The sequence below is a fragment of the Herpailurus yagouaroundi genome, unplaced genomic scaffold (genome assembly GCF_014898765.1).
Source record: "Herpailurus yagouaroundi ecotype Mexico unplaced genomic scaffold, PumYag 163, whole genome shotgun sequence".
Lineage (NCBI taxonomy): Eukaryota > Metazoa > Chordata > Mammalia > Carnivora > Felidae > Herpailurus > Herpailurus yagouaroundi.
Window position 1 is genome coordinate 9,965,602 of NW_024412404.1, and position 25,579 is coordinate 9,991,180.

Below are 25,579 nucleotides of genomic sequence, written 5' to 3' on the forward strand. Positions count from 1 at the left end.
CTCTCTCTGTCAAAAATAAACATTAAAAAAAAAATTTTTTTTTTAAATATATGGCCTTCAATTTAAACTGACAGTTTAAAAAGTGCCCACAACACAGGTGAAACAGTAGTTTAGTATGTAAAAAGAAACCTATTGAATTAAAGTTCCAAATCCCAATACGAATTTTTATTCATAGAATTAACTCTAGAAAAAAAAATGAACTAACTTACAAATATAACACATAAATAAATTTCCTGCTTATCAGCCAAAACAAAGCTTATGGTATTCATTTTTTAGGCTAGTTCCTGATCCGTGTTATGTCCTTACCATGATTTTCTCTCTCATGTTGCTCTTCTTTTATTTTATACCATCTTATTGTATTTGTGTCTCCTTTTGTACCACATCTTTAATTCTCTTTGGAAAATAGGATATAAATGAAATTTTTTAAATGCAAATGAACATGATATAATGGTATGGTACTACCTTAGGAGATCCCTTTGAATAATTAAGCAACGCAGGTAATCAGCCATTTTTTTTTGCATGAGGGCTAATCGAAGCCATGCTCTTGCACGACCCAGGGGGGTCCTAAAAAGCAAAACGAACTGGTCAGAAAACTGCTCCAACCCTTATAGAATATGTAGTCTATTATACTATTTCTGTTGAGGTACATATTAATAAATTAAAACTGCAATTTATCATGGTTTCATCTTTGTGTCTACAGTTTTAAGCTAGCTCTTTGAGCATGCAATCTAATCCCTGGGAGCTATTTAAGTCTCTATGGTAAACCTGCACCTGCAAGACATCTAGGTAACATTTTATGCCTTAGAAGAAAGGACTCTGAATAGTGAGGCTATTTCTATAAGAAATATTTTGTCCAAACAGACCTAACCCTCTAAAGATGAATATGCAAGGAGCTCCTGGCTGGCTTAATCAGTACAGGTAGTTCAAGAGTAGTTCAAGAGCCACACTGGGCATAGAGGTTACTTAAAAAATAGTAATAATAATAATAATAATAATAATAAAAGATGAATATACAAAATGCATCAAATAAGGCAGTATAATGCCTTCAACAAGTAACTGACATTATGGGATGCCTGGGTGGCTCAGTTAGTTGAGCATCCGATTCTTGATTTCAGCTCAGGTCATGATCTCAGGGTTCATGAGTTCAAGCCTCACATCCAGCTCTGCACTGACAGTGAGGAGCCTGCTTGAAATTCTTTCTCTGCCCCTCCCCTTCACACATGCTCTTTCCCTCTCAAAAATAAACATTAAAAAACAAAAGTAACTGACATCATATCTGAATTTTAAAAATCATAACAAAGAAGGCACTGAGCTAAAAAAAAAAAAAAAAAAAAAAAAAAGTAATTAAATGGATAATATAAATAAAAAAAAAAAAAAAAAGAACACAAAAAAAAAAAAAAAAAAAAAAAAAAAAAAAAGAAGGCATTGAGCTGGTAATTAATTAAAGAGAAATCACCAGGCTGCTTGTTATTTTTCAAATGTTTCTCTATCCAGTTGTCCATAAAAAATTCAATCTCACACATCTTATCCAATTTCTATCATTTAGTAAAAGTAAAAGCAAATTTTACAGCATATGTATGGTTTCTTAAAGAGAAAGATATCATTCACACTTTTATGTTTTCTTATACAAAGAATGTTTCAGCAGGTATTATGGGAGGAAAATTAATCTTCACAACAAAGAGCTAATGAGATTTTTATGGTTTAGCATTTTAATGAATACCATTCTTCAGAAAACATTTTTTACTCTTGTAGAGTTAGGCTTTTTAAAAACAATATGAACATGTATTTTCATATTAAAATAACCAAATTGTGTATTTCTAAGATTTTATTTTTAAATAATCTCTACACCCAATGTGGGGCATGAACTCACAACCCCAAGATCAAGAGCCAGCCAGGCACCCCTGCTTATACTTCTCTTTTTGAGACTTATAATTCCCTTTTTCTTCTATCTTTGCTGAAAATCACTATCCTTCTTAATATATCATTATAAGATACATCAAGTGTGAACATCACTTGCTATTTAACTCTAAAACCTGAGTTTGAGGGGCACCAGGCTGGCTCAGTTGATACAGCATGTGACTCTTGATCTCAGCATGAGTTCAAGCCCCACACTGAGTATAGAGATTACTTACAAAAAATAATAATGATAATAAATAAGAATAAAAATAAAAACTGAGTTTGAATCCTCATTCTGCCATGTATTAACTATAACTTCTCTGACCTTTATTTTTCGCATCTATGTAATTATTATAATAATCTCTACCCTGTAAGACTGAAGTAAGCGCTAAATGAGACAATTCATGGAAAACAATCATTTTATTACCCTGATACAGTGCTTAATAAACAGTAGCCATTTACTTTATCATTCAATTAACTACAACTTGGAAATATTTGGATGTTGTGTTAACAGCCAGAAAACCCTACCATATTCCCTGTAACATGTAAAACTCTCAATTATAAAGCTAAGAGAAAGTACACTGATAATCTGACAGAAAATGGAACGTTTACAACATATTATATATATTTGTTTGGTGAAATGGGCACATGACACTATACATCCCAATTTTCAGAGAAAAAAAGTAATTTGCACCAGTCCCATATATATAAATGTCTTATATGAGAATTCAAATCTCCTGCGCCTATGCCCTGGATTTAACCTAAGTCAGGCTTCAGCAAATAGTTACTTGCTGCCGACTAGCTTACTCCTGCAAACTAGCTTAACACTCAGGAAACAGAAATGCATAATTGACACATCTTATTTTATTTTATTTTATTTTAATTTTTTTTAACGTTTATTTATTTTTGAGACAGAGAAAGAGCATGAAGGGGGGAGGGTCAGAGAGAGGGAGACACAGAATCTGAAACAGGCTCCAGGCTCTGAGCTGTCAGCACAGAGCCTGACGCAGGGCTCAAACTCACGGGCCCGCAAGATCATGACCTGAGCTGAAGTCGGCCACTCAACCGACTGAGCCACCCAGGCGCCCCGACACATCTTATTTTAAAGGGACCTACAGTTTCCTGCAATACAATGCAGAATTGAAGTCACAGAATAAAGGAGTGAATACAGTGATAGGGTATAAATGGAAAAGCAGTTAGTTCTTATTGAAGGGGCTAAAACAGGGGGCGCCTGGGTGGCTCAGTTAAGTGTCAGACTTTGGTTCAGGTCATGATCTCATGGATCGTGGGTTCGAGCCCCACATCAGGCTCTGTGCTAACAGCTCAGAGCTTGGAGCCTGCTTTGGATTCTGTGTCTCCCCCTTTCTCTCTGCCCCTCCCCGACTTGCACTCTGTCTCTCTCTCTCAATAATAAACCTTAAAAAAAACCGAAGAGGCTAAGAGAAAGTTCATAAAGGAAATGAAATTTGAGCTAAGCCATATAGAAAGAATAGAATTTTATTAGGAGAGAATGCAAAAAGGCTACTTACAGCTAAGAGAAGATAATAGAGTGTAAGGTACTTTTAAGAAACAGTAAATATTCTTTTGTGGTCAGAAATGAACAAGTAATAAGATTACTTACTTGAGACCAGGTAAATCCCGGACACTGGCTCCTATTTCCTCTGCTTCTGGGTACAGCTTTTCCACCAGTTCCAAGGGACCCCAGATAGTTTTGTTATAACTCAAAAATGATTTTCTTACTGAAAAAAAAAAGTACATATAATGCATACAACTTCAACATATAAAATTGTAATAACTTCCTTTTAAATATTTAGTTTCAACGTTTCTAACTTAATACACAATTATTCAAAGACCTTTCCTCTCTTATCACTACACAGCCCTACTGATCAGAAACCTATTTATCAGGATCCTGATATTTTTCCTTATCAGAAATATGCATCTTGGCCATTCTTCCCTATGAGAAATATGCAGGCAGGTAATTAAAGTAAAAAAATAACTGGGATTATTCTTTACCAGTATCAAAATAAAGAAGTTTGGCAGCCCTAGCAGGGTGATCTTTATCAGCTTATCAAATAAACCAAAGACAAATAAGTAGTTATTTTACTTTTAACATAAAAGGTGTGAGAATTGGGTAATATAAAACCATGAAATCACTACATATTTCTTTCTTAGTACTGACCAGATCTCCTGCAGATCAAGGGTGATTATCACATGCACTAACCAAGGACAATCACCAAGATAAGCAATTTTTCCTTTCGGGGGAAAAAAATCAGCACAAAGTAGCTTCACATTGATTCATCAAGACAAGCCTATGACTGTTAGGACATGCCCCTGATATTTTGTGAAGTAAAGGCAAATAAATTCAGAAAAGAGTTTAGGTATACCTGGATGGCTTAGTGGGGTAAGCATGAGAATCTTGATTTCAGCCCAGAGTATGATCTCACAGTTCCACGGTAGCTCTGCACTGACAGTGCAGAACCTGCTTGGGATCCTCTCTCTCCCTCTCTCTCTGCCCCTCCCCGGCTTGCTCTCTTTCTCTCCCTCCCTCTCTCTCTCTCTCAAAAATAAAGTAATTAATTAAAAAAAAAAAAAAAGGAAAGAAGAGTTTAAAATTTAACTATTTGGCCATCACTTTGCAAATTCCATTTCTGCAGCATGGGAGAAAATAAAGGTTTTTGTCACTGCTATTTTTTTTAAATAAAAGTTTGTCGAAAAGCAAATTAAAGCTCAAGGTGTTAGGAGTGCCTTGGGTGGCTCAGTTGGTTAAGTGTCCGACATGGGCTCAGGTCATGATCTCGCAGTTTATGGGTTGGAGCCCTGCGTCAAGCTCTGTGCTGTCAGCTCAGAGCCTGGAACCTGCTTGGGATTCTGTGCCTCCCTCTCTCTCTCTCTCTGCCCCTCCCCCACTCATGCTCCAACTCTCTCTCCCTCAAAATTAAGTAAACATTTAAAAAAAAAAACAATTCTTTTTAAACTCAAGGTGTTAGATCAGATTGGTGGCTTCTTGATGTATTGAAAGAAGTATTTAGAGACTGATAATATTAAGAGTAGGAAAAAATATGATGTTTGATAAATCAGTGAAGCCTTCATAGAGGCCAGTTGCCTATATCCTTTGACCCAGTAATTCTACTCCTAGGAATCCTCTCCTAAAGAGAGCAAGTATACAAATACAAGTACCCAACAATGTACTTACAGTACAATTTTTTTTAACTTTATTTTGAGAGAGAGAGAGAACATACAAGTGGGGAAGGGTCAGAAAGAAAGGGAAGGAGAGAGAGTCCCAAGCAGGCTCCGCGATGTCAGTGCAAAGCCCAACATGGGGCTCAAACCCATGAACTGTGAGATCTGTGAGAACTGAGCCAAAATCAAAAGTCATAAGCTTAACCACCTGAGCCACCCAGGAGCCCCAACACAATATTAATAGTAAAAAATTGGAAGCAACCTAAGGGTACACTAAGAGGAAGACAGTTAATTAAGTTATGGTATACATATACTATGAAACTTTATAGAGTCATTAAAAATGTGATAAAGATCTCTATGTAAATGGAAAGATCTCCAAACCATATCACCAATCTTTTAAAACAAAATCACAGTCTGTTTCCGATTCTGTGTCTCCCTCTCTCTCTGCCCCTCCCCCGTTCATGCTCTGTCTCTCTCTGTCCCAAAAATAAATAAACGTTGGAAAAAAAAAGAAAAAGAAAAAAAGGGGCGCCTGGGTGGCGCAGTCGGTTAAGCGTCCGACTTCAGCCAGGTCACGATCTCGCGGTCCGGGAGTTCGAGCCCCACGTCGGGCTCTGGGCTGATGGCTCAGAGCCTGGAGCCTGTTTCCGATTCTGTGTCTCCCTCTCTCTGCCCCTCCCCCGTTCATGCTCTGTCTCTCTCTGTCCCAAAAATAAATAAACGTTGAAAAAAAAAAATTTAAAACAAAATCACAGAATAATACTTATAGCATAATTCTATATACAGTAAAAGAAAAAAAACAGAAAAGAGCTAGAACAATGACAAGGAATAGACAAGGAAGAGAATGAAGGAAACAGTTTTTGTTCTATGTGCTTCTATGTTGTTTGGTTCATGTACAAAAAGAGTAGATTTCACTATTCTTTACACAATTTTTAAGAATTACTTTGTTTTCAGAGCACCTGGGTGGCTCAGTGGGTTGAACATCCGACTGTTGGTTTCAGCTCAGGTCAAGATCTCAATTTGTGAGATCAAGCCCTGCATGGAGTCCTGGGACTCTGTCTCTCCCTCTCTCTCTGCCCCTCCCACCACATGCACCTGTGTGCACACTCTCTCTCTCTCAAAATAAATAAAATTAAAAAAAATTACTTCATCCTCAATTGAAGAAAAAGTGGAATCTAAAAAAAACAAAATAAAAACCAGAACAGAGTGGTGGTTGCCAGAGGCAGAGAGTGGAGGCAGAGGAAATGGGTAAAGGTAGTCAAAAGGTATAAACTTCCAGTTATAAAATAAGTAAGCCATAAGGATGTAATGTACAGCATGATGACTACAATAATACTGTCACATATTTGAAAGTTGCTAAGAGAGTAAATATTAAAAGTTCATCAAAAGAAAAAAATTGTAACTATGTATGGTGATGGATATCACCATATTGTGGTGATCATTTCACAATACATAAAAATATCATTATGTTGTATACATGAAAATAATGTTAATTATATCTCAATAAAAATTTTTAATTAAAAAAAGAAATTAGTACTTTAATAACATCACATAGAGTCTCAAATTTCGATGTCAAGGCTCCTTCTCAATTTTATGTAAAGCTCTTTTGCTGTTTACATTGATCCTCACTCTCCTGCCCCTTAGTCAGAACTTCTAGGTCTGCCCAACTTAACCAGGTTCATACTATACCAACGAGGAACCAGGCAAGCTTCTTTTGCATTATAATAGTCACTTCTTTTGCATTATAATAGTCACTTGGGTATAAACTCTTACTCACAGAGCCCCTACACAGCTGATCAAAAGAAGTAGAGACCAAAACTACCAACAACTGTTAATATAATAAGTAAAAGAATAGTTATTACACAATGTATATTAAATAACTAAATATAATATAAACATTTCACAAGTAACAATAAATTCAACTGTGTAGAAGAATACAATATCCACTATTATCATCATTTCCAGGGAACACTCACATTTCTACGATAACCCAATCCAGAAGAAAATCTTTCTAGATCTCTTCCAGGGTCCCAAGGAGGTTTATATTTCAACAATCAACTATTAAAAAAAAATTTTTTTTAATGTCTATTTTTGAGAGAGAGACAGCATGAGTGGGGAAGAGGCAGAGAGAGAAGGAGACACAGAATCTGAAGCAGGCTCCAGGCTCTGAGCTGTCAGCACAGAGCCCAACATGGGGCTTAAACTGACGGACCACAAGATCATGACCTGAGCCTAACTGGGACTCTTAACCGAATGAGCCACCCAGATGCCCCAACAATCAACTATTTTAATGTATTTGTTCAATAGGGCTGAAACTAGCAATAAGACTTCATATTGGGATCACTAAGCTTAATTTTTTTTTAAATTTTAACATTGTTTTAAGCTTAAAATTTTTTAAATAACTCTATAATTCCCCTAGAAAACAAATTACTTCAGAATATGTTGGGGGGGGGAGGAAATGGAAAATGTTTTTACAAAACACTAAGTAGGCATCTTTTTTTTTTTTTTTTTTAATTTTGAGAGAGAATGAGCAGAGCAGGGCAGGGCCAGAAAGAGGTAGAGAGAGATTCCCAAACAGGCACCAATGTGGGCTCGATCTAATGAACCAGAGCCAAAACCAAGAGTCAGATGCTTAACCAAATGAGACACCAAGGAGCCCCTAAGTAGGCATTTTCCGAAGACAACTTATTTAAGAAAACATAAAGCAGTAGGCTGTTTTCTCCCAAAACCAACCCACCCAGTATTTTTCAAATGTAAAGTAACAATAATTATGGCCTCAACAAATATCACATTTTCCAGGATGTTTAAGATGGAACAAGGGGATTATAAATTAATTAGTTTTTTTTTTAATCTCATGATACCTTTAAGACCATGTTTCAGACAATGTTCCATAACAACAAAGAACTGCTGCAAGGGGGGATAGTCAGAATCCAAAGTGCGGCCAAAGCTCAGAGCAGATTCAATGAGTCCTTTGATACTCAACTTAGCCATGTTTAACAAGTTTGCTCTCTCTACAGCTGTGGGGTCTTTTGTAGCTGAAAGCACAAGAAAGGAGTCCATCATCATTTGCAAGACATGACATTGAAAAATATATAAACCCTTTCATTCTGCTGTAAAATGAACAATGCTGTTTTTCTCTGGTTGACAAATTAGTCTCCCTAACTAACCCACACTTTTTTTTTTTTTTTGTCTCTCTCACACACCATAGAACATTACCATGCCTATCCAAGACACAGTTTATGGATTATTCTCAAGACCGTGCAAATTTGTTATTTTCTGGTATTTATTTTACTTTTTGTGGTACCTCTTCAGGGAGAATGAATTTTGATTTTTTTTTTAATGACTTCTGGAGCTAAGATTGGAGTAATAACATATTTAAGAGTCTCATGCAAAAGGTGGACAGCAGTAGTCCAAGGATGAATCTCAAGACAAAAAAATGTTGAGAACTGGCAACAAAAGGCAATTACAATTTTAAAATTACAGTATCATGTATAAATATGACAGGTAAATAAAAACAACTGGACAAATAAGGGGATACAGGCAAAGCCATTCAATTCTTTCATTTTAGCCCTCTTTCCATCTTGTTTTTTCATTGCTACTGTAGTTCTGTATTTCATGACTCCTTTATTTTCCCAGAGGAAATACAAGCAGAGTCCTTATTTCACATTTAAGTTTCCTGCCCTTCCACACAGCTGATTCAGTCAAAAACTAAGTTAACAGATACATTTTAAAAAACAAACTGATTTTTAATTGATATTTTCATATCACAAAACTCTTTTTCTTCCCCACAAATTTTATTCTTAATTTAGAAATTCAGATGTTTCCCCCTATTCTCACCACTGTTGTGACAGGCAGGAATATTTACAGCCAACAGAGATGACAAAATGAAGTGCAGAAAAATGAAAGCACTTAGTATAACCTTTCATATACTCTCTGGCAAATCTACTAGTCCAAGTGAACCAAGTGTCCGTTCCTCCTCTACTGAACAAAAGTCCAGGGTTTCCAATGATCTAGTATTCAAGTTCTGAGCTAAGGGTGAAACCTGAGTCAGAATTCTAAGCAACTAAAAATGCAAACACCCACAACAGCTATGACCAAGCTAACTGGTGGAAAATCTGCACACACATCATTCCTTCAAATCTGCATCATGGTATGGTTCCCTCATTTTTTTAACCACTTGATGTTTCATAATCTGTACCAATTCTCATTTTTCTTAGTGTGGAGCACGATCCGTAACTTGTGAAGGGACTAGCAGACAAAAGGCGCCTTTACAGCTGCTCCGAGGCAGGTCCACGCTCCGCGCCCGCAGCTTCCTCGCCCGGGAGCGTTTACACGCCGACCGCGCCCCGCCCGGGCTCGAAGATGTGTCCGGCTCTTCGCAGCCCCAACAAGGCCAAGGGCCAGTCCCCTCATCTCGCCCGGGCCCAGAGTCCCCTCCCTGCCTCCCTGCAGTAAGGCTGCCCAAAGGGCTCGGGGCGCCCCAGGTTCCCCACGGAGGGCTCACCCGGGGTCCTGCGCGGCATCGCTGCACCTCTCCCGCCCTTGGCGTCGGGCACCCAAGCCAAAACCTGAGACTCGTCTTCCCTCCGCCACCCCCAAACCTGAAAAGTCATCGCCAGTCCGCGGCTGTTCCACCGACCCGGGAGCGGCCCCCTGGCCGACCCTGGCTTCGCCCCTTGGAAGTCGTCAGACAAGGAGCCCTCGGCCATTAGGCCCTAGAACCCGGGCGGGGTCGGAAGGGAACAAGGGGCGGCCGCGCGTTGCCATGGCGATCCCCGGCGCCCCCGAGTCCCCGGCTGCCCCCGCCCAGGTCCAGGCCCGGACTCGGGCCCCAGTGGCGACCCGAGGCCTCGGTGCCTATCACCACGGGTCTTCCTCGCCCGGCCGCGTCCTAGGACGGAGAGCCCAGGGTCCGCTCTCGGTCCGCTCCCCTTACCCATGGCGGCGACGGCGGCGCGGTCTCGGGCGGAGACGCCCTGGGCCCCGCCAGCAGATTCCTTCAGGCGCGCGGCGGCCGCCACGGCGTCTGCCACCAGGCCTGCCGCGGCCCACAGCGCTCCCGGCGGCGGGAGGACGCCCGGGCGGTCCCGCGGCGCCGCGAGTGGGGGGCCGCGGGGCCTGCAACCGGCGGGAGAGAAACCCGCCCTCGCCAGGCCTCCTCGCGTCCAGTCGGACCGGAAGGAGAAGGAAGAGGAGCGTGAAGGTGACCTCGCGTGTGAGGAGCCTGAGGCCGGTCACCTGCCGGACCACCAGTCTCTCACCCGGGGGCTTCGCTGGCGCGCTGGGGCCGCTTTGCCAAAGGGTGCGAGCCACGTGCAAACGTTTTCATCCACACGGGGGCGGGGTTCATCTGACACACCTGACCGCTTCCCTTCACTCTTCTCAAACTCTTAGGGTAGCAGAAGAATTCAGAAAATCTGAAGCAGTTAACAGTAGGCAGAAATCTGCTGCAACTAAGCAGCCCCAAAACGACTTTTAAACTAGTAAATACACCGGCAGGGGGAAGGGACAGAGGTATAGAGATAAAGCTACCTGTTTCTCATTTAAGGGGGCACCTGGGTGGCTCAGTCGGTTAGGTATCCGACCTTGGCTCAGGTCATGATTTCACTGTTTGCGAGTTCAAGCCCCGCATCGGGATCTATTCTGATCGCTCAGAGCCTGGAGCCTGCTTCAGATTCTGTCTTCCTTGCTCTTTGCCCCTGCCGTGTTCACACTCTGTCTCTCTTTCTCACAAAAATAAACTCAAAAAAAAATTTTTTTTTAAGAGGAAAAAAAACCCACATGGGCACATGACGGTAGGTTAAGCCTGGGAAACTTAAGCTATTACCTAGTTAGATCAGCAATTGTTAAGACAGTGGCGGAGCCAGAAAGACCGAGAAATTTCATGAAAATGGGGCTCTGTTTTTCTCTTCAACACCTTGGCCAGTATAGTTCTGTTATGTTTATTTCTTTTGGTTTTTAATTTTCTTTACTGTGAGATAATCATACATAGAGAAAAAAGTATAAAACATATATACAGTGTCATGAGCAAGCTATAAAGATACAAACACGAGTTGTGTTTTTCCACAATGTCAGCCTTATTCAGTCATAAAACAAGATTAACATAATTATGAAACAAGTTCAGGATTCTGAACTCAATGACATTTCACCACGTGATTAACTGGGGTTTACAAGTCACACAACAAAAGATAACACAGCCAGTAGGAAGTTAACAAACCAAACCAGAAGTCTGTGGGTGTGCAGTTGAGATAAAGCCTCAGTCTTGTTGGGTCACCTCTTAGCATTTACATATTATGTTCAAGCACTGAAGGATCTCAGTTTTGTTCTGAGATCCATCAGGCAGAGCCTTCAGTAGCACCTGCCTTTTTGAAGTGTTCACAGAGGGGTGTCTGAGGTGTCTTGACAGTTTGCTAAAATATCCTCCCTTTTTTTTTATAAATTTTTTTTAACGTTTATTTATTTTTTGAGACAGAGAGAGACAGAGCATGAACGGGGGAGGGTCAGAGAGAGGGAGACACAGAATCTGAAACAGGCTCCAGGCTCCGAGCTGTCAGCACAGAGCCCGACGCGGGGCTTGAACTCACGGACCACGAGATCATGACCTGAGCCGAAGTCGGCCGCTTAACCGACTGAGCCACCCAGGCACCCCTATCCACCCTTTTTTTATTTAATGTTTTTATTTATTTTTGACAGACCAAGCATGAGTGGGGGAGGGGTAGAGGGAGGAAGACACAGAATCCCAAGCAGGTTCCAGGCTCTGACCTGTCAGCACAGAGCCGGACTTGGGGCTCAGACTCAGCCAAAGTCAGATGCTTAACCGACTGAGCCATGCGGATGCCCCTTTTTAATTTTTTAAAAATGTTTATTTTTGAGAGTGCACAAGCAGGGGAGGGGCAGAGAGAGAAGGACAGAGGGTCCAAAGCGAGCTCCACACTGACAGCAGAGAGCCCCATCCAGGGCTGGAACTTGTGAACCACAGTATCTTGACCTGAGCTGAAGTCAGATGCTTAACCAACCGAGCCACCCAGGTGGCCCAATCCTCCCTTTTTTAAAGGAATTTAATCAGTCTTCAGCTCCTGCAGAGCTCCTCTGCTCCTGCTTGTTATCAGACTTGTACTGGGGTACACTCAGCAGGTGCTGGTCTCCTCAAATATCTGATTGCTGCAGTACCCTTAACTGCTTGGTTATTGCTGGACATAAGTGACTCGCTCTCTACAAGTTTAAAGAATCATTATAAAATGAACAGCTGGGTGACTACCACCAGATCAGTGAGCACAGGATGGACCCATTCACCATTCACCTAGCCACCATTCATCATCCCCCTAGGTAAATACTATTCTGGCTTTTATGAGAATCATTTCCTTGCTTTGCTGTTTCTACCATGCAAATATGTGCCCCTAAACCAACTAGTTTATTTTTCCTGTTTGTAAGCTTTTCACAAATGGAGTAACATGAATTTTATTACACTTCTTTTGTTCAACATCAATCATGTCCAAGTTCCAGGTTGTAGGGTTTCCAGGTTGTATGATATATATCCTTATGCCAATGTGCAAGAGTCAGTAGGGCATACCGTTAAGAATAGGGGGGCGCATAGGTGGCTCAGCTGGTTAAGCATCTGACTCTTTATTTTGGCTCAGGTCATGATTTCACAGTTTATGAGTATGGCTGGTGAGTTTGAGCCCCGCTCTGCACACACTCTCTCAAAATAAATAAGGTATGCCTTTCTTTAAATTTAATGACAAACTTGGGGAGTCTGGGTGGCTCAGTTAGTTAAGCATCCGACTCTTGATTTTGGCTCAGGTCATGATCTCGGGGTTTGTGAGTTCAAGCTCCACCTCTGCTGTCAGTGCAGAGCCCACTTGGGATTCTCTCTCTCCCTAACCCACTCGTCTATGTGTACGTACTCTCTCTCAAAAATAAATAAGCTTAAAAAATTTTTTTAAAAATTTACTGGGGCACCTGGATGGCTCAGTTAAGCTTCTGACTTTGGCTGAGGTCACGATCTCACGGTTCATGAGATAGAGCCCCGCATCAGGCTCTGTGCTGACAGCTCAGAACCTGGAGCCTGCTTTGGATTCTGTGTCTTCCTCCCTCTCTGCTCCTCCCCCACTCGTGCTCTAGGTCTCTCAAAACATAAATAAACATTAAAAAAAAAAATTACTGACAAACTTTTTAAAACTTTTCTCAAAATGTATCAGCAGTTTGGTTTTTCTGTTGCTCTATGTTCATTCTAATGCTTAGAATTGTGAGAATTTCTTTTCTGGCCAATCTTCTAGGTAAGCGATTGTATGATGGGTCTATTTTGTATGTATCTCATTATTTTACTGATGATACTGAGCACTTCCCCCATGTTTAATATTTGGAGTTTCTCCTTTGCAAAGAAACTGTTCGGGTCTTTAGCCAATTTTTCTTTTGCCCTTTTTCTTATTGGCCTGTACATGTTACTTAATATTCTACATACTAGTTTGGTGTCAATTATGTGTTGTCATTTTCTAATATTTTCACTGTATAGAGACTTTGATAAATATAAATTCTTACTGTTCTTGTAGTTGAATTTATGGTTTATGCTTTACTGTCTTAAGAAATCCTCCCCACCTCAAGGTCATGAAGAGCTACATAGCTTTTAAGAGTTACATAGCTTCATCTTTCATGTTTAGGCCTGTTGTTGCACCCAGAATTGATTTTAGTGAATGGTGTGAAACAGGATCAAATTTCACTTTTTCCTTATGTGTAGACAACTATTCCATTATGCTTTCACCACTGATCTTCCATGCCCCCTCTATTATTAGTGCACATGTAATTATACATCAGTTCCTAGGCCAGAGTCTTTTTCATTTTCAAAACCACTCTATGAGGATAGAATTAGCTCCATTTTGCAGATGAAACTAAACTCTGAAAGGTTAAATAGCTTGCCTCTCTATTCAGAGAACTAAGGGACAGAACCAGAATTTGAGCCAATACAAATTGGCTTGATTTTCACATATCAAGATACAGGAAGTTTTTAGTGTTCCGAGGAGTCTAAAACTCATTACAAGTCTAACCCCTTCTATCTTGCTATTAAATATTGAAATATGACTGACTTGTTCATTTTTCTTCTCTCCAAGTGATGGGTAAAGAAGGAAGTATTTGTATTCTAAGTGCATTTGAGAAAGCATATAAAATTAAGTATTTATTTTATAGAACCATGAAAACAAAGGAAAAGAGCTTTATTTCCTAGGTTGCTTTTCCCCCAGGGACTTTATAGGTGACAAGTAGGAAAGATATTTAATTCAGCAATAGACCAGTTTTATTTAAAGCAAGGAAATAAATTCTCCCTTTGAGGTAGATATTCTTAAGCTCCAAAATATACATTTGCTGGGTATTCTAGTCCCCTTGTGTTGAAAAGAATTGGAATTTAGTGTCTATGTTTAAACTAAATTAACAGGATTAAAGTAGAATATTAATCTATTCTAAGCCCTTGATTTACTAAAGCTAACAATCTAGGTTTTTAAGCTTACTAATATCATCATATAACAAAAATACTATTTTTTTAAAAGCTCATCACTGGGCACCTGGGTGGCTCAGTTGCTTGAGCATCCAACTTCGGCTCAGGCCATGATCTCATGGTTCGTGAGTTTGAGCCCCATGTTGGGCTCTGCAAGGACAGCCCAGAGACTGCCCATCTCCCTCTCTCTCTGCCCCATTCCCGCTGATGCATGCACACACATTCTCTCTCAAAAATACATATTTTTAAAAAATAATAAAAATTTAAAAAATTAAAAAGCTCATCACATACTGAAGTATAGCAGTGAAATTAGATGACATCTAGAATTTGCTTTAAAACATCTCAGCAAAGGAGAAAAAGAATATTGAAAATATTGCAGCAAAATCTTCCATTACATATGGGTGATGGGTATATTACATATGGGTGATGAGTATATATATAGAGAGGAGTTTACTGTTCTACTTTTGTGTCTTTTTTTTTTTTTTTTTTTGAGAGAGAGAGAGAGAGCGAGCGAGCAGGGGAGAGGAGCAGAGGGAAAAAGGGAGAGAATCTTAAGCAGTCTCCATGCCCAGTGCAGAGCCCGACAGGGATTGATCCCACAACCCTGGGATCACGACCTAAACCGAAATCAAGAGCCGGATGCTCAACTGACCGAGCCACTCCAGCACCCCTTTTGTGTCTTTTTTATATGTGATATACCCTAATATTTTCCACTATTTCCCTTTAAAAGCAAAGCTGGTTGTAACCTATTAAAATTGCTTTCATGTGCCAGTATTGGGAATCATGGTCTGTTAATCCATGGTCTCTAATACTTCCTTGTATGTTTCTTTTAACTATACTGAACTATTTTTGCTGTTGCCTATACATTTCTTTTCCTTTTCCCATTTGTTGTACCCTCTATCTAGATTTGTCTACAATTTATGCAATTCTACCCAGTCTTTACCAGACTTTAATAAGATACCTTCTCCAAAAAGCCTTTTCTTTCCCTGCCAAAAGAATGGTTTCCATTTTTTGTGCTACAGAAGTATTTATATACAGCTTTACAGCATTATCAACATTTCACTTGTTACTACCTGAAAAAATGCTGGGCAACCCTGAACTTAATTAGTAATCAGGATTAATAATTGACATACTAAGGTCTAACAGTAGAAAACAATTTATTTAATAAAAAACTTCAAGTAATTTTTAAGGAACATGTGAGGTGAGGTAGAAGCAACAATTTTAACACATTTAACATTCATTAAAAAAAAAAAAAAATACAACCTTGAGAGAGATATCCTCCCACAGAAGATGGATACAGTAAAGTTAAAATTGATCACCATTTACCTAACTTAAGCATTTTGAGGCAATTACTTTACAAAAATATCTTTATTCCCAAGAAAAAAAAAGAGAGAGAGAGAGAGAGAGAGAAAACTAAGTAGTGTTTCAAAACAAAGGGTCATATGAACAATAGGTGAAAATAAACTTTTTATCATCAATTTAGCAAACAAAACTTCTCAAAAGAATTATTTTCTTTTATATCAAAATCTACTGAAAATAACAAGTGGGAGATTAAGGGGCAATCAGGAATTAGGGAGAAATAATAAATTTATAATTAATAGTTTAAAAGACTAGATTTAAAGTAAAAATATACCTTATACCAAAAAGCAATAGTCAGGGGAAAAATCCTGAAAAATGGTCTTTGGATCAGAGATCTCAAAACACAGAAAAGAATCACACCTGTGTCCTCATCATCATAAAGCTGTGCTTCGGTAATAAAAACAAATAATTTTCTTTCCCTAATCTCTTAAAGAATGAGCAAAGTATGATAAAAACCTATAAAATCAAATTAGTATTGAAATTTTAGTCTTAAAGTTTCTCAGATCCTAGAGTTAATCCATCAATAAAGCTGGTAAAAATTTGTCAAACTCTTTCTAGGTCACACAAAAACATACTTATGGTACGTATAAACATACTTTTCAGTTTTGGGTACACTTATACTGAAACAATACTGTGTTAAATTCTGCATAGTGATAGAACTTTATGTTTAAAAGATTATACCAAAAAAAATAAATAAATAAACAAAAAACTGGAACTCTGAGCAGAGTACATTTTACATTATTTCATATCCTTGGGATAAAAGTGATCTTCATAGTCTAACCAGACACTTTTCACAGCATATCCAAATTACAAATAACAGGTAATATTTAGAGAAGAACACTATGCCAGTGAAAGAAAAGCAAGGAAAACAGTGCTTTATCTTCTTTGAAAACCACCTAATACATGACAAAGACTTTCATGTTCCTCTGATGGAAGATCCATGATGTAAAATAAATTAAGGAAGATATACTTAACACAAAATGGAATTGCAGGAAGACATTTATGACATTATTCAACATTTTGTCATTTGGTTTAAAGAAGTGCTAAATGGATAATAATGTACCTAAGCAATAAGGTTTATATATCATAGCCTAAGACCTTCATATAATTTTTTAAAAGATGATTTATCTTAATAACCCATAATATGACTAGGAATAATTCTCCATTTTTTAATTCTTTTAATTTAATTTTTCCACACGAGAGCACGAGCAGGGGAGGGGCAAAAAGAGGGGACTGACTCAGAGCTCAGTCTCACAGATTGGATCTCACAAACGTGAGATCACGAACTAAGTCAAAATCAAGAGTCCAGATGCTTAACTGACTGAGCCATCCAGGCACCCCTTTTTGTTTATATTAATGTTCTGTTCCAGATTAAAGAAAAATAATTATAAATTATTGTGAGAGGATCCAGAAGGGGTAAGAAACATGCATTCTGCTCCTAGGACAGCAGATCAAGTCCCTTTTCTTCCCTTTCTCCCTTCACAAATCATCCTTCTCCATCACCTTCATTATTTCAGTTTTTGCTTAAAATTACTTCCTGTGACAGGGCACCTGGGTGGCTCAGTTAAGTGTCCAAACCTGATCTGAACTCAGGTCTTGATCTCAGGGTTGTGAGTTCAAGCCCCATGTTGGAGTCCACACTGGGCATGGAGCCTACTTAAAAAAATAATGATAAAGTAAAATAAAATAGGGGTGCCTGGGTGGCTCAGTCAGTTAAGCCTCTGATTCATGGTTTCGGCTCAGGTTACGATCTCACAGTTTGTGAGTTTGAACATCACGTTGGGCTCTGTTGGGCTCTGTGTGCATGGACAGTGCAGACCCTGCTTGGGATTCTTTCTCTCTGTCTCTGCACCCTCCCTGCTCCCTCTCTCTGTCTCTCTCTCAAAATAAATAAACTAAACTAAAATAAATAAAAATAAAAATAAAAATAAAAATAAAAATAAAATAAAATAATAAATTAAAGTAAAATAAAATAACTTCCTGACAATTGTTTTCTCTCTTTCCTTTGTAAAATCAGGTCTTTGAAATATGCCCATAGAAAACACAGGACACTAAGTTTTAATTATACAAGTACATAAAATACTCACAAAGCACAAATGTGACCATATACAAAACAAAAAGGATATTAATTTTTCTGAGTTTAGATGATGAAGTAACTTCCCCAAAGGAGGATAGCGGTTTAGTGAGGGTACACATCCCAGAAGAATCAGTTTATGTTTGGCTCTGGTTATAGCAACATTAAGACGTCGCCAATCTCTCAGGAGTTCACCAAGCTGAAAGAAATAATTTTCAATTTATTTGAGTTTTCTTATATATTTAAGTTTGTTATAGCAAAGAACAGTTTGTTGTGAACTATTTTCCTACTTTAAGCATATAGTGCAGAAAAGATTCACCAACACATTTAAAATTCTATAGGCAGTTGGAAAAACTTGTTCACAACACCAACTTACAAATATTTTATCTTGGGTGCAATATCCTAGCTATAATTTAAGGAACTGAAGCTATATCCACTCGTTATAACATTGTTGGTTACAGCAATAAAAACTTGTAATAGCAGAAGACTCAGAGGAATGATTAAACTGACTGGGTAGCTTCGTCGGTTAAGGATCCAACTTCAGCTCAGGTCATGATCTTGTGGTTCGTAAGTTCAAGCCCTGCATCTGGCTGTCTGCTTTTTCCACAGTGGCTACACCAGTTTGCATTCCTACCAACAGTGCATGAGGGTTCCTTTTTCCCCACATTCTCACCAACACCTGTTGTTCCTTGTGTTTTTGATTTTAGCCATTCTGACAGATGTGAGGTGATACCTCATTGTGATTTTGATTTTGATTTCCTTGATAATTAATGTTCTTTTCATGTGTCTATTGGCCATCTGCATGTCTTTGGAGAAATGTCTATTCCTGTTTTCTGCCCATTTTTTAGTTGGATTGGTTTTTTTTGGTGTTGAATTGTATACAATTTGGGGTTTTTTTTGGTAACCTATAATTCCTTTATGCAAACAGATATGAATCAGTATTCATATTTGCTTTTTTTACACAGAAGGTAATGTATGTACTCTAATGGACTTTCCTTTGTTCACTTAAAAAATAGCTTACAGGGGCGCCTGGGTGGCTCAGTCGGTCAAGCATCCTACTTCGGCTCAGGTCATGATCTCGCGGTCTGTGAGTTCGAGCCCTGCGTCGGGCTCTCGGCTGATGGCTCAGAGCCTGGAGCCTGCTTCCGATTCTGTGTCTCCCTCTCTCTCTCTCCCCTCCCCCGTTCATGCTCTGTCTCTCTCTGTCTCAAAAATAAATAAAACGTTAAAAAAAATAATAATTAAAAAAAAAAACAGCTTACAGATCTTTCCATGTCGATACACAGAAAGAGACTTCATTCTGTTCTTACAGTTGCATAGTTTCTTATTGTATATAAGTGTCATGGTTTGTGTGTATGTGTATATCTATCAAAATATCTATAGATATATGTATATGTTTTCATGTATATGTGTTTTTAGTGTTTATTTTTGAGAGAGGGAGAGAGAGAGAGAGCATGAGTAGGGGAGGGGTAGAGAGAGGGGGCAGACAGAGGATCCAAATCAGTCTCTGTGCTCACCAGAATGGAGGTTCCTCAAAAAATTAAAAATAGAATTACCATATGATCCAGTAATTTCACTACTTACTAGGTATTTAACCAAAGAATACAAAAACACTAATTTGTATGTACCCTAATGATTATTAAGCATTATTTACAACAGCCAAATTATGGAAACAGCCCAAGTACCCACTGATAGATCAATGGATTGGTGTATATACATATGGAATACTTGTGAGCCATAAAAAAGAAAGAAATCTTGCCATTTGCAACAGCATGGATGGATCTACAGGGTCTAATGCCAAGTGAAATAAGTCACAGAAAGACAAATACTATATTATTTCACTCATATGTGGAATTTAAGAAACAAAACAAATGTACAAAGAAAAAAGACAAACAAAAAAACCAGACTGTTAACTCTTAAAAAACAAACTAGTGCTTACCAGAGGGGAGGTGGGTAGAGGGATATATGAAATAGGTAAAGGGAAGTAGGAGTACATGATCACCATGGGCACTGAGTAATGTATAGAATTGTTGAATCACTGTATCACAAACGTGAAACTAATATAACACTGTATGTTAACTATACTGAAATTAAAATTAAAAAATAAAAAACAGGGGCACTTGGGTGGCTCGGTTGGTTGAGCACCTGACTTCAGCTTGGGTCCATGATCTCATGGTTCATGGGTCCAAGCTCCATATCAGGCTCTGCGCTCACAGTGTGGAGCTTGTTTGGGATTCTCTCTCTCTGCCCTTCCCCAACCACCACACATGTGCATGCATGCTATCTCTCTCTCAAAATAAATAAACATTAAAAAAAAATTCTGATTATCTGTAAAGGTGAGAACTGAGTGGAAGAGGAACTGGTAGAAAGGAGACTTTTTACTACATATATTTTTAGAACTTTATGAAGGTATCTCATATAATCTAGAAACAGGAATCAAAAGAGGTAAAAATGCAAAACACAAAACAAAACAAACAAACAAACCCTGGAATTATATATAAAATTAAGAGTATATCGAAGGAAGCCTCTATGTTTAAAATGCCCCAAACACAACAGCCAAAAGATGGAAGCAACCCAAATATTCACTGATGGATGAGCAAACAAAAGGTGCCCTTTCCATGCAATGCAATATTATTCAGCCTTAAAAAGGGACAAACTTCTGACATACTACACAGTGGATGAACCTCGAAAATACCACGCCGAATGAAACAAGCCAAGTACAAAAGGACAAATACTGTACAAGTCCACTTAAATGAGGTGACTATGGCAGTCAAAATCAGAGACAGAAAGCAGAAGGATGGTTACCAGAGACTGGAGGGACAAAGAATTGGAAGGTTGTTATTCATGGGTATAGAGTTTCAATTTCTCAAAATGAAAAAGTTCTGGAGATCTGTTGCAAAACACTATGAATAAACTTAACACCACTGAACTGTATATTGAAAAATGGTGATGATTTAAAATTTTACATTACATTTTTACCACAACCTAAAAAAAAGAAAAGAAAAAAATGTCCCAAACAAATCAGAAGAAAATACAATGAACTCACAGGTCCATCTTTATTACTTCTAACAAAAGTTACTAGAATGACACTTTTGTCTCTTCCTTGGTATTTGTCTACGGTGTTAACTTCAACCATTCCAATAGAAGAATGGGACAATAAATCATTGATGATCTTTAACTGCTGCCTGTATGGTGCAATAATACCAATATCAGAGGGTTTACATCCAGCCTAAACAGGAAAAAAAACACAATGAAAATGAAAATCCTGATTTCTGTTAAAGCTTTACTAAACTTATTAAATGTGTGCCCAATTAATGTTTATAACAGATCCTCTTGTTGCAAGGAGTAAATACAATTGCTAAATTTGCTCTAAATCTATATCTGTATTTCCCGAGATTAAATAATTTCCTCAGGGCGCCTGGGTGGTTCAGTGGGTTAAAGGATCCAACTTTGGCTCAGGTCATGATCTCACAGTTCATGTGAGTTTGAGCCCCACATTGGGTTCTGTGCTGACAGCTCAGAGCCTGGAGGCTGCTTCAGATTCTGTCTCCCTCTTTCCCTGCCTCACCCCTGCTTGTGCTCTGTGTCTCTTAATGAATAAACATTAAACAAAATTTTTAAGTAATTTCCTCAAACATGGCTCCCTTGATTTTTATTGATTCATGGCAGTATAATGGTTTGCATGCCACTACAACAGTGCTGCCATTTAACAAAAAAGTACAAAAAATACATTACACCCTGCTATCCCTTACACTGAAGTTTCCAATCCCCAACCATACTGATCATACTGACTACAACCCTACATGACACAAGCAGAATTATCTGATGTTACAAAAAATTAACCTAAATGGAAACCCAAATTACCATTATAAAAAATTATATCCTAGATAGTTTTCTCAAAACAGAACAAAAGCAATCAGGCTGCATCTTAATGAACAAGGATTAACGTTAATTCTTACGTTCCTTGCATTCTAACATTATACTGCATTTCACTTTAATATTAATTAGCCCTCAAAATTAAAATTTAAATTACCTTAATAAACACTGAGGTCAGGAAAACTATTAGTTTGGCTTCTGTTATATTGCTCACACCACCCTTTTCAACTTGTTCTGGTGCTGGAACCTAAAAAGAAAAATAGGTTAAGAGTACTGTCAGTACACAGGTAGCCATAGAGACTAAACAACCAGTTGTGGAGACCAGTGAAAAATACTGTCATTTTAAAAACTGAAGGTAAAAGATGGGGTGCTCGGGTAGCTCAGTTGGTTAAGCACCCAACTCTTGATTTCAGCTCAGGTCATGATGCCAGGGGTCCTGGGATTGAGACTCGTGCTCAGCATGGAGCCTGTTTGGCTCTCCTTCTGATTCTGATTCTCTCTCCTTCTCCCCCTCTCCCCCACTCACTCTAACTCTCTAAAAAAAATTAAAAGTTGAAGGTAAAAGAATAAAAATGAATGACATTAGCCACTTTCAGAAAGTCACCCAGAGGCAGCCCATCTTAAACATCCTACAGTTCAGATTAAAATCTCTGTGAAAGCTGACCACACATTGGGCTTCACATAACTTCCTTTGTTATCTCCCAGTTTATAAGCATCAGAAGCTAGAAAAGATAAGTAACTTGCCCAAGACTTCACAATAAATCATAGCACTAGGATTCAAACCTAGATCTGACCCTAATATCTGTTCTCTTTCCATATTCTTGTTGCCTTTTATTTTTTACTTTTATAATTTACTTATTTTTAAATTTACATCCAAATTAGTTAGCATATAGTGCAACAATGATTTCAGGAGTAGATTCCTTAGTGCCCCTTATCCATTTAGCCCATCCCTCCTCCCACAACCCCTCCAACAACCCTGTTTCTTCTCTATATTTAAGACTCTCTTATGTTTTATCCCCCTCCCTGTTTTTATATTCTTTTTGCTTCCCTTCCCTTATGTTCATCTGTTTTGTATCTTACAGTCCTCATATGGGTGAAGTCATATATTTGCCTTTCTCCAACTGACTAATTTCGCTTTGCATAATACCCTCTAGTTCCATTCACGTAGTGGCAAATGGCAAGAGTTCATTCTTTCTGATTGCCAAGTAACACTCCATTGTATATAGATATACACCACATCTTCTTTATCCATTCATGAGATGACGGACATTTGGGCTTTTTCCATACTTTGGCTATTGTTGATAGTGCTGCTATAAACATTGGGGTGTGCATGCCCCTTTGAAACAGCATTACCTACATCTCTGGGATAAATACCTAGTAGTGCAATTGCTGGGTTGTAGGGTAGTTCTATTTTTAATTTTTTGAGGAACCTCCATACTGTTTTCCAGAGTGGCGGCACCAGCTTGCATTCCCACCAGCAATGCAAAAGAGATCCTCTTTCTCCGCATCCTCGCCAGCATCTGTTGTTGCCTGAGTTGTTAACGTTAGCCATTCTGACAGGGGTGAGGTGATATCTCACTGTGGTTTTGATTTGTATTTTCCTGATGATGAGTGATGTGGAGCATTTTCTCATGTGTCAGCTGGCCATCTGGATGTCTTCTTTGGAGAAGTGTCTATTCATGTATTTTGCCCATTTCTTCACTGGATTATTTGTTTTTTGGGGTGTTGAGTTTGGTAAGTTCTTTACAGATTTTGGATACTAACCCTTTATTGGATAATGTTATTTGTAAATATCTTCTCCCATCCCGTCGCTTGCCTTTTAGTTTTGCTGATTGTTTCCCTCGCTGTGTAGGAGCTTTTTATTTTGATGAGGTCCCAGTAGTTCATTTTTGCTTTTGTTTCCCTTGCCTCCGGAGACGTGCTGAGTAAGAAGTTGCTGTGGCTGAGGTCAAAGAGGTTTTTGCCTGAATTTTCCTCTAGGATTTTGATGGCTTCCTGTCTTACATTTAGGTCTTTCGTCCTTTTTTGAGTTTATTTTTGTGTATGGTGTAACAAAGTGGTCCAGGTTCATTTTTCTGCATATCACTGTCTAGTTTTCCCAGTATCATTTGCTGGAGACCATCTTTATTCCATTGGATATTCTTTCCTGCTTTGTCAAAGATTAGTTGGCCATACATTTATGGGTGCATTTCTGGGTTCTCTATTCTGTTCCATTGATCTGAGTGTCTATTTTTGTGCCATCTTGTTGCCTTTTATACAAATAATGAAGCCCATAGTTCCCCAGGTTCTACCATCCCCGATAAAACTCTCCAAGGACTATTTTGTTCCTACAGAATTCTTAAGTAATCTTGATAATGATGTTGATTATACATTATTATTATTATTATTATTATTATTATTAATTACAGTAGGCCCCATTGCCCAACATGGGGCTTGAACTTAGGACCCTGAGATCAAAAGTCACATGCTCAGGGCACCTGGGTGGCTTAGTCAGTTGATCATCCAACTTCAGCTCAGGTCATGATCTCATGGTTCCTCAGTTTGAGCCCCTCATGGGGCTCACTGCTGTCAGTACAGAGCCTACTTTGGATCCTCTGTCTCCTTCTCTCTCTGCCCCTCCCTGGCTTGTACTCTCTCTCTCAAAAGTAAATAAACCTTAAAAAAAAAAAAAAAAAGGAGTTACATGCTGTGCTAAGTCAGCCAGGCAACCAAATCTTGATTATTTCTTACTTATTTTTTTAAAAGTTTATTTGAGGGGCGCCTGGGTGGCTCAGTCGGTTAAGCGTCCGACTTCAGCTCAGGTCACGATCTCGCGGTCCGTGAGTTCGAGCCCCGCGTCAGGCTCTAGGCTGATGGCTCGGAGCCTGGAGCCTGTTTCCGATTCTGTGTCTCCCTCTCTCTCTGCCCCTCCCCCGTTCATGCTCTGTCTCTCTCTGTCCCAAAAATAAATAAACGTTGAAAAAAATTAAAAAAAAAAAAAAAAAACTCAAGAATTTAAATAACAGGACTTGAGGTGCCTGGGTGGCTCTGTCAGGTAAGCGTCATACTTCAGCTCAGGTCATGATCTTACAGCTCATGGGTTTAAGCCCTGTATCAGGGTCTGTGCGGACAGCTCAGAGCCTGGAGCCTGCTTCCCATTCTGTGTCTCCCTCTCTCTCTGTCCCTCCCCCCACTGATTCTCTGTTTTTTCAAAAATACATGAAACGTTAAAAACAGTTTTTTAATGTTATAAACAAACAAACAAATAGGACAAAAGGAGAAAAACCAAAGAAAATACTTAGGTTTTGTTGTTTTTACCTTATCTGTATTAAGAAAACAAACAGGATTGTTTGGCTCAAATACTCCAATCATCCAAGGATTTTCAGAATAATCAGCATAAAATTCCAGTTCCAGCTTTACAGCTTTAAAGTTAGGTAGGTTTATCACTGCGTTGGCCACTTTGTCTGATCCACACTCCAGCTTTCCTTCATATGTCAGTTTATTACTTAAGGACATAATTTTACTAAGGGAATTACAAAAATAATTTTAGTTCTGGTAGATGAAAACGAACATAAAAATCACTCATAGCTGACACTCTTAGAAATACCTGTTCATTCTGTACTGCACAGTTAACTGTACAACAGCATTCTTATTCTGTTCCAGCCTCTTGAATAAGCTTTCACTCATGCCAAGAGCTCTGTCAACAAATCAAATTCAGGCTTATCAGTATA

The 25,579-nt window shown here is 38.8% G+C and overlaps 2 protein-coding genes across 12 annotated transcripts in view; both read right to left on the reverse strand.

Annotated features, from left to right (window-relative positions):
- Positions 1-10,249, reverse strand: part of RUFY2 (RUN and FYVE domain containing 2) — a 74,847-nt gene extending 64,598 nt beyond the window's left edge. For 2 of the 10 annotated variants that reach the window (XR_005793445.1, XM_040485189.1), the window contains exons 1-4: positions 9,581-9,981; positions 7,938-8,111; positions 3,518-3,635; positions 463-564 (exon numbers count right to left, since the gene is read on the reverse strand). Coding sequence is in view for 9 of the 10 variants with exons in the window: in XM_040485189.1 (XP_040341123.1) it covers positions 463-564; positions 3,518-3,635; positions 7,938-8,111; positions 9,581-9,785 (599 nt within the window). In the remaining variant the exon portion in view is untranslated. Of the gene's footprint in view, positions 1-462; positions 565-3,517; positions 3,636-7,937; positions 9,540-9,580; positions 9,986-10,012 lie in introns of those variants that run through there. The other 8 variants (XM_040485193.1, XM_040485188.1, XM_040485187.1 and 5 more) reach the window with 8 other exon arrangements.
- Positions 10,250-15,700: 5,451 nt separating this feature from the next.
- Positions 15,701-25,579, reverse strand: part of DNA2 (DNA replication helicase/nuclease 2) — a 52,362-nt gene continuing 42,483 nt past the window's right edge. For both annotated transcript variants that reach the window (XM_040485202.1, XM_040485203.1), the window contains exons 16-21: positions 25,456-25,545; positions 25,167-25,371; positions 22,027-22,116; positions 21,040-21,222; positions 18,046-18,192; positions 15,701-16,864 (exon numbers count right to left, since the gene is read on the reverse strand). In XM_040485202.1, coding sequence (XP_040341136.1) covers positions 16,796-16,864; positions 18,046-18,192; positions 21,040-21,222; positions 22,027-22,116; positions 25,167-25,371; positions 25,456-25,545 — 784 coding nt within the window. In that variant the 3' untranslated portion in view covers positions 15,701-16,795. The remainder of the gene's footprint in view (positions 16,865-18,045; positions 18,193-21,039; positions 21,223-22,026; positions 22,117-25,166; positions 25,372-25,455; positions 25,546-25,579) is intronic.